Raw genomic sequence first — 9,867 nt, forward strand, 5'->3', positions numbered from 1 at the left:
GACCTCAGAAGAAAATGTAACACAAGTGTTTTCGGTTAAGTCTGAAAGACCTAACTTTTTAGAAAAATTATTGGTATTGGATAGTATTGGTATTAGAGAGTTTTTCCTTTCATGGTTGCAACAAAATAATGCATGCCTATTGGTTGTCCTTGAGATGCCAAAGCTGAGATCAAAAAGGATGTCATATATATATTTTTAATGTAATATTATTACAAAGTCAATAAAAAAAAAGAAAAGGCTAAAAAAAATTTATATAATGTAAAGCTCCTTTAAATTAAAAAAAAATTAAATGCATTTTTCTCAAAAAAAAAAATTCCTCAGATTGGAAAAAAATTTTTTTTTTCAATATTCTCAGGTAAAATGAGTAGCCTGACACATAATGAGGGCATACATTTAATTGACTTTTTGTGATTGTGCAAGGTCTACATCCAGACTCTCTAAATTTCCTTCCAGTGTTTTTTCTACTATACCAATGTGTCTTTACTAAGCCCGTATATATATATATATATATATCTTTATATATTCCTCACCCTTCTCAGTTCAGAATATATTTTGGAACTCAGTGATTTGTATTTAAGTATATATATATATATATATATATATATACACTTAAATAGAGAAGATGTAGGATCACAGAAAAATCATGTGTAAAATAGAGTTCCCATATACCACTCTATTAAACACCTTGATTTGGTGTGGTACATTTGTTAAAATTAATGAAAGCATTTTTATAATTGTACCATTAACTGCAGTCTCTCATTTAAAATAGGGTTAACTGTGTTGTACAGTCCTATGTTAAAATTTTTTTTAAATTTATCTATGCATATTCTGAGCTCCTCAATGCAACAAAATGTTCTATTTATTTTTGTGTTCTCAATAGCTAACAGTTCACAGGACACAGTAAGAGCTAATAAATTGTCTAATTAACAACAACAAAAAAATATTCAACTGGACTGTTTAAAATTTAGTATTAGTACTAGATCATATTATAATCCATACAGTCCATTGACTTATAAGCAGAGGTGTGTCCACATATTGTATATTATGATGCCCTGTATCTAAAAGATAAATGGCCAAAATACAGATACATTTGGGAAGAGAATTTCAGTCTTCTACATCTAATAAAAGAAATTGTTTTATGTATTACACATGAGTTCACAGGCAAAAGTCCTACCCTCTGTGTATTGCATATGACAGAAATTCAATTTTAATGATGGAGAAGAGTAAGAGACTGATTGGCTAAGAGAGAAGGAGAGACAGAGAGATAGACAAGAGAAAGAAAGAGGAAATGTGGTAGAAGTCTGAAAACAAAGACCTAATTACAGGACAGTGGTAACCTTCTATTATTTAGGGATGAAATTAAAATCTTATGGCTCTTTTTCCAGTATATTCCCTTCTTTGTATATAAGAATAAAAACACCTTGCACACAACACAACTACAAAATACATGCAGTTTTTTTTTCAGAAATATAAAATTCATGAAAAATATAGTTGTATTTTAGGGAAAATAAAATATTCACTTTAGAACCTGCCCTAAAGAATATCAGTATTTTTTATAAAATAGGATTACAAGCCCAAGAAAAAGAAGTAAGAGTCAAAGAGATTCCTAAAGGAAGACTGAAAAACAAGGAAACAAACAAGCAAAAAACTCAGGAGAATTAGAAGAGAAGCCACAATGTCTAGATTACACAGCTTGAGATTACTTTCAGAGCTGTGCATTTCAGGCTACTTGTCATACCGATTCATAAGTCATCCTACTTTAGGAATGCAAACTCATTTGCAGTTGCCCTTATCACCACACTCTCTTCAGCAGTCTCTGGAGTCCTTCCTTGATTTCCTGTGTTCGCACCCCATAAACGATGGGGTTGAGGGCTGTGGGGATGACATGGTGGAGGACATTGAGCAGGACTGGCACATCAGGGGAGACCTTCTTCTTAGCCATATGAGTGAGGACGAAGACCAGGAGGATGGTGCTGAAGAAGAGAATGAGAATGAAGTGGGAGCCGCAGGTACTTAGGGCCTTGGTCACAGCTCCCTCTGCCTTGAGTCTCAGCACAGCTTTCAGTATGAAGGTGTAAGAGAGAAAGATAAGTATGAGGTCAGACCCTAGCAGGGTCCAGCCTCCTGCAAATTGGTAAAGGCGATTGATAGTGATGTTGTCAGAGGAGAGCCTGGAGACAGACATATTGGCACAGAGGCAGTTCTCAATGACATTTCTTCCACAGTAATGAAGTCGTGCTGAGAGAAACGGGATGGGCAGAGTAAGAAGGACATTTCTGGCCAGGATGAAAACAATAGCTTTGGCTACAAATTGATCAGTGACGATGGATGGGTACCTCAGTGGGTGGCAGATGGCTACATAGCGGTCATAGGCCATGACCATAAATGTGCAGGACTCCATGGCCAGAAAGCAATTCATGATGAACATCTGGAGGAAGCAGGCAGAGAAGCTGATGGGCCTGAGGTCAAACCAGAAGATGGCCATCACCTTGGGGATGACGGTGAGGCAGAGCACGATGTCCAGCAGGGAGAGGAGGCTGAGCAGGTAGTACATGGGCTCATGCAGTGAAGCCTCCAGCTTGATGGTGATGAGGAGGGTGATGTTGGCCCCCATAGCCAGGAGGAAGAGGAGGCTGAGGGGCAGGGATAGCCGGAGCTGCCAGCTGGCGGACCTGACAAAACAGTTCAGGAGGAAGACTGAAATCTCAATAGGGATGGTATCATTTTGGCGTGCTGTCATATTCTGTTATATATTTCTATAGCTTTCTTGTAATGATCTGTAAAATCAGGATGAAAGTTACCAACTGACTCAAAATATGTGAATATGGAACACTTTGTGATTTAATTGGGGCAATTTATGGATCCTAGTGGTTTCTGCAGATCGAAGTGAATTTATGTGTTTGTCCTTTGAGAAGTGCTTGTGTGATATATCTATCACTCTATATAAGAGAGTAGACAGTGGTAATACGATTTGCTTAATTTTTGATGTGTTGTATGTTTATTTTTGATAGATTTGTTATACCTTACAGAAAGTAAAGAGACAGAGAGAATACTTAGCTGGAGCCCAAATAGCAATTTTAGAATTTTCTTTCTGCTTCTGTAAACTTAGTAGCAAAACTCTCTGATGCAAGTAGAATTACTTATTTCAAGAGGGATATTGTAAGTGGATTGTGGAATCAATGAAATAATCACTAACCATAATTTTTAATGAAACATAGTAAAATAGAAAAGCAAGTTAATTTTTTATATGGATCAGAAAAGTTTGAAAAACTTTCACTTCATTGTTAAGATTAAACATTATTTCATGAAAATTTGTTTCTTTTTTATATATACATAAATACTAAAAAATGGTACTATCTATTAAGAATAGACTAACATGAAAGCACTGCATTGGTTTGTAACTATGTAGAGAAAATTTAAAGTTATATATACTGATTTGAAGAAAAAGAACCAAGAATTTTGTGAACAGAGAGTCTCTAATTTTGTACTAGTAACTTCCTTCCTTTTCGCTTTTTTTTCTGATGACCACATTGACTGCCATATCTGTAAACTGTGAAAATATATTCAAATAAGTAGCCAAGTCTGACCCAAGTAGGGATGCAAAGAAATGTCACTAGTCCCCATGCTACCCCCACTGTGAGTTTTCAGAAGTATCAAATTTTCTCTCATTTGAGATGTTATTATACATAGAAAACAAAGTCAGTCAACTTCTATTTTGTCTAAAAAGTCTTTATTTGGTAGGTATGAGCTCTAGCAAATATTTGCTTCTTTCTTCCTATTTCTTATCTTTATACTTATAAGAGTCCACACATTTTGAACAAATGATTTGAAGGAAAAATTATAGATTCCATACAGCTACGAGGAAGCAATCAGCAGGATATACATTCTTTTCAAGCACTCATGGACCCTTCTCCAGGATAGAACATAATTACATCACAAGAAAGGACTCAATAAATTTAAAAATATTGAAAGTATGCATAGCACTTTCTCTCATTATAATGAATTGAACATAGAATTCACTAGTGGGTGGATAAAGAGGAAATTCATAAATAAATGGAGATTAAACAACATATTCTATAATAATCAGTGGGTCAAAGAAAAGGTGCAGGAGAATTCAGTAAATATCTTGAGATGAATGAAAAGAAGAACACAACATATCAAAACCTATGGGACACAGCAAAGGCAGTGCTGAGAGGGAAATTAAAAACTCTCACTGCTTACATTAAAAAAGTAGAATGACCAATTTATCTAATGATTATAGGTGCAAAAAATCTTCAGCAAGACTCTTGCAAACCGAATCCAAAAGCACATTAAAAAATTATGCACTGTGATCAAGTGGGTTTATCACTATTTGCTGATGTTATGATCCTAATCTATAAAATACTGAGAAATCACAGCAAAGCTACTGGAACTAACAGGTTAGTTCAGCAAAGTGGTAGGATACAAGATAAATACACAAAAATCAATAGCTTTTCTATACATTACTGATTAGCAATGTAAGGAGGAAATCAGAAAAAAATTCCATTTATTATAATGGCTAAATAAATCAGATATTTAGAATCAATTTACCCAGCCATAAAGGACCTATATTCAGAAAACTAAAAAAACATTGCCACAAAAATCTAAAGAAGACCTAAATATATGGAAGGACATTTTGTGTTCATGTATTGGAATACTAAATACTATTAAGATGCCAATTCTACCCAAATTTACAGATTCAATGCAGTCCCAATAAAAACCCCAATAGCCTTTTGTGCAGAAATGGAAAAGCTAATTGTAAAATTTATTTAGAAGGGCAAGGAGCCCCAAATAACCAAAAATATCTTGAAAAAAGAAGAATAAATTTTGAGGATTCTCACTTCCTGACTTCTAAAGCGTATTACTTAGCTACAGTGTTAAAAAAACACATGGTACTGGTATAAAGACAGATAGACCAATGGAAACCAATAAAAAACTCAGAAATAGACCCTCACATGTATGGTCATATGATTTCTGCTAAGGCTGTCAAGCCCTCCCAGCAAGGCCTGAACAGTTTATTCAACAAATTGTGCTGGGAGAACTGGATATCCATATCCCAAAGAAAGAAAGAGGACTCCTATCTCATATTTTATATGGAAATTAATTAAAAATGGATCAAGGATCTAATATAAAAGCAACAACATAAAACTCCTAGAAGAAAATATAGGAAAACATCTTCAAGATCTTGTGGCATGGTAGTTTCTTAAACCTTATACTCATAGCATAAGCAGCAACAACAAAAGATTGATAAAAGGAACCTCCTCAAATGTAAACACTTTTTTACCTCAAAAGACTGTCAAAAGGCACATGATCCAATGGGAAAATTCATTTGGCAATCACATACCCAATAAGGTTTGAATGTCCATGATGTGTACATAGGTACTACAACTCAACAAGAAAAGACAAATACCCAATTAAAAAAAGGGCAAAAGACTTAAATAAACGATTGTCCAAAGAAGAAATACGAATGGCAAAAATAAACATGAAAAAATTTCAACATCACCATTGATTAGGGAAATGCAAATCAAAATTACGATGAGATACCATTTCACACCTATTAGACTGGCTCCTATTAAAAAGTTGAAAAACCGTAAATGCTGGAAAAGATGTGGAGAGATAGGACTGCTTATACATTGTTGGTAGAAATGTAGAATTATATAGTCACTTTTTGCCAGTTCTTAAGGAAGCTGAATATAGACTTGTCATGTGACCTCAAATAACACTACTATATATATACCCAGAAGAACCTAGAGTAGTGACACGGACAGACATCTATGCAATGTTGTTCATAGCAGCATTATTCCGTTGCCGAAAGTTGGAAACAATCCAGCTGTCCATCAACTGATGAATGGATCAACAAACTGAGATGTTATACACATGATGGGATATTATGCAGCAGTAAAAAGAAATGAAGTTGTGAAGCATATGACAATATGGATGAATCTGGAGGACATTATGTTGCGTGAAGGAAGCCAGACACAAAAGAACAAATACTATATGATTTCACTTTTATGAACTAAATATATTGTATAAACTTATGGAGTTAATAATTAGAATATAGGTCACCAGAAAATAGAATGAGGTTAGAGAATGTAAAGCTGAGGGCTAATCTGTACAGTTCTGGTAAAATAAAAGTTACTTGTAAATTTTTGGAAGTGAATGAAAATAGTGAGAGCACATTGTGGTGTTTCTGACTAGCAGAACTATTATATAGGTATGAGAGTGGTTGAAAGGGAAAGTCTAAGGATATTTATATTATTAGAAGGAAAGATAAAAAGTATAACATGGGATTGTTTAACAGTGAAACTTCATGTGAAATATGAATATATATTATATTGCATATATGACTTTTTAAAAAATATATAAACTCAAAGTAGAGAGATGGAAACAGAATAGCAGTTATGTACAGCAGGGGAAGCATTGAGAGATTGAGAGGTCATGAATTTTTTTTTCCATTATCTGCTTTTTTGATTGTTATTATTTTTATTGGAATAAAGAAAATACCCTAATTATGTTTGAAGTGATGAATGCACAAATATGTGATTTTACCTAATACCATTGATTGTACATTTTTGATGGATTTATGTTTTATTAATAGGTATCAGTAAAATTGATTTGTTAACAAAAGAATGTAAATGAGAGGAGCAATGACAGGGTCATGCACAGAATATTATGAGAGTGCAGAGGATTGCTGGCTAATTCTGTCCTGGGAGGATGGGCTGGAGAAAAAGAATTTCAAATATATCATGTGGTACCCCCTTCACATTAATGGTAAAGGATTCAAAGTTTCCTCTCTAATGAATTTGGAGAGTCCCAGAAAGCCATGGCTTGGTAAAAGTGATGGGTGAGGTGTTTGTGGGGCTGCTGATCATGCAGTTCATTGTACCCAAACCTGTCTATGGGAAGAGGCCTCTGTTAAGGTGTTGTTTCATGACTTTAGAATGGGGGTTATGAACATTTTTTGCTCCACAGAACCCTTTGATTTAGAATGGGGGTTATGAACTTTTTTGCTCCACAGAACCCTTTGCCAGTCAGGTGAAAACCATGGACTCCGTACTAAGTCTACACTATACTGTGTATTATTTAAGAAATATATCACACCCACACCAACATGTCTCCACAAGAATAATTTTTTTTTTTTAACTTTTCACTTCAGGCTCATGGACCTCCTGAAATATTTCCATGGACCCCTTGGAGGTCTGTGGATCCCTGGTTAATAACCCCTGATTTAGAACCTCTTTTCATCAGGTGTTTAAGAACTGCCTTGCTTGTTACTCATTAAATTATCCAATAAATGATAAAGTTAGTAGTTAGGTTTACAATCTGTAATACTTGTTGTGAATGGTGTTCAAATATTCTAGGGCCTCATGCCATTTAATCATTCAACATCTTTTGAGACTGTTTTATTATCGCTACTTTAAAGTGAGGAAATTGAGAGCTCAAATCCAATTTCTTAACCACCCAGGCTGTGCTAATCCTAATCCTGCTTAAAACAGAAGGTTGTATTGCATTGATTTCCATGACATCTGTGAACCTAAAAAATAATTCTATGATAACTCAATATCCCTGTAAAAAAGAGAACAACTTCACATATGGTACAATTAATAGTTTCTTATTCCCCAGATACCTTTCCTGTGGTGCTCAGCAGTTGCTCACTGAATGAATCTTCCACATTCCAGAGAGGCCTTGGCAGTACTTGGACCTCTACCAAAGGAGAGAGGATGGGCTTCCCTCCCAGGTTCCTTCCTCTATCATCCTAATCCTCCACGTCCTAAAGCAGCGGTTCTGCGCAACCCTTATCTGTGAGGGATGGTCCTTCCCACCTTGTATTTGGAAGAAATTTAGATTATGTCCCAGTTTATTTTTCTATTGCTAATAATAGGTATATTTGTAGTGACTTTAGCAATTTTGATGGGCAAGTTGACCTTTTTTAACAATTTATTTTTTTCTCTTGCTTAAACTGAGTTTCAGTGAATGTGTCTTTTCCTCGGTTTACCTGGCAGAGCCCAGGTGTGGGAGAAATAAAATTCTAAGTGCTTTCTTCAAGCCTTAGGTCAGTGTGTTACCGTGGTCATCTACAAATGATTATGTATCTTATTTGCCATTTTATTTTATGTTTTCTTCTCACAACAATGCTTAGGGCATTCTTCTGGCAGGATGACTTTCCCCTTTTTCCCATTTTTCACACTTGCAAAGCTGACTTTTTTTTCCTACTTGCAAAGCTGACTCCTGCTCTCCTCCTGCTTCCCTCCTTAGTCTGCTTTTGTATTGGGTCCCTTAACTGTTTTCTGGGGTTTGCCCTCTAAGAGTTCAATAAAGATTACAAAACTATTTCTATATCCAGATCCTTGAACTTATTTTGTTATTTCATAACTCGATATCCCATGTCTCTAAATCTCAGCTTCTCTTGTCCACTGGGTCTCTGATTTGCCTTGATGTAGTGATCTACTAAGAGTGAGTAAGAGTGGAAACGGAGGATGTCTTAATATAATATGATCCGAAATGATACAATAGTGTAATATAATTATCCATAGACTACAACTTTCCTGACCAAATATATATCTTAGACCCAGGCACTACATTTACTTATCTCTGCTTTTCCCTCTATCCCTCTGACTCCACTTTTAATTTGGGAGCGTGGGATGATAGCTGCTGCAAAGTTCAGGAATGTTAAAGGTGGTACAACTACTCTTAGGTTTGTGTTTATGCACAACACACACACATTTCAGTTTGTCACATTCCACATATCCTCTCCAAAAATCACTTTCCTCATTAAGTTCTTTTTTTTGTTGTTGTTCCTTTCTCTTCCTATCCTCTGGTTCAACTCTCTGAAAATTTATTATATTTAAATTAAAAGCCGCAGCTTAAATGTCACCAGCTGCAAGAATCTTTTCTTGTCCAGGGACATCAAAGCACTCCAGGAGATAATGAGGGGCTCTCTGCTTGGTAGCACTGAGAATCTTGAAATGACCTTTGAAGGGTACAGACACATGTAAGATCCATTGGTTAAGGCATGAACACCCATGGACAGCCCAGAGGAAGCAGACTGATTTTTGTTTCCTGCAGTGCTGGCTCTGCAGGAATGAGAATTATTTATTTACAACATTACAATGATTTTCTGAAGAGGACATGGATAATTTCACTTTATTTTTACAGAAACTGGCTCTTTCACGGTTTTCTGTTGTCTCTTTAAGGCTCCTACATGTTCTTGTATCTATAATTATTTAACAAGTATTGAAGTCCTACTCATTCCTAGAGACAAAACATTTGAAAACAAATTTGTCCTTTGCCTTTCTGCTTTCATTCTTGGTTTGCAATCAGGGCTTGCTAGTGGCAGCAATAGGGCTGAATTTTAGAGCTAATGGTTTCTGAGTCCAGCAGGGACAGGATGAGAAAGCCAGGGAAGGTGAAGATCAGAGATTGAAGCAGACACCCTGTAGTCCAAGCTTTGTTACAGCCTTCAAGATAGGCCCACATCCTATCACTGGAGAAGCACAGTTTTAAGAAGTTGATGGGATCATATAACAACATAGTCCAGACAAATATGTAAAATTTCTCTCCCCAGCTCCTTTCAGACCTTACTAAGTGCATCTAGGGACAGGTAGCCCATTGCTTTTCAGGGTATGTATATATCTGCTTTGGGTATGCTAGCATTTAGAAATATTTTAGGTGATCTGAAATCCACTGAACAATGTCCTGGAGCTGCCCGTTGTGCACCAACTATGGTATTTATCTCCAACCTCTAGGTTACATAGACTGAATTAAATTCCTCTCCCATGATCTATTATATTTACGTAGATTCTCAGTTCTAAGACCCCTAGATTTTCATATTCATAGTTGAAAACCTCA

General features: G+C 35.7%; 1 protein-coding gene across 1 annotated transcript; it reads right to left on the reverse strand.

Annotated features, from left to right (window-relative positions):
- Positions 1-1,792: 1,792 nt before the first annotated feature.
- LOC101436356 (olfactory receptor 56A3-like) lies at positions 1,793-2,740 on the reverse strand. Its single transcript, XM_004466939.1, has one exon. The coding sequence runs from the start codon at positions 2,738-2,740 to the stop codon at positions 1,793-1,795; it is 948 nt and encodes a 315-aa protein (XP_004466996.1).
- Between the last annotated feature and the right edge of the window lie 7,127 nt (positions 2,741-9,867).

The sequence above is a fragment of the Dasypus novemcinctus genome, chromosome 10, assembly GCF_030445035.2.
Source record: "Dasypus novemcinctus isolate mDasNov1 chromosome 10, mDasNov1.1.hap2, whole genome shotgun sequence".
In the NCBI taxonomy this organism is placed as follows: Eukaryota; Metazoa; Chordata; class Mammalia; order Cingulata; family Dasypodidae; genus Dasypus; species Dasypus novemcinctus.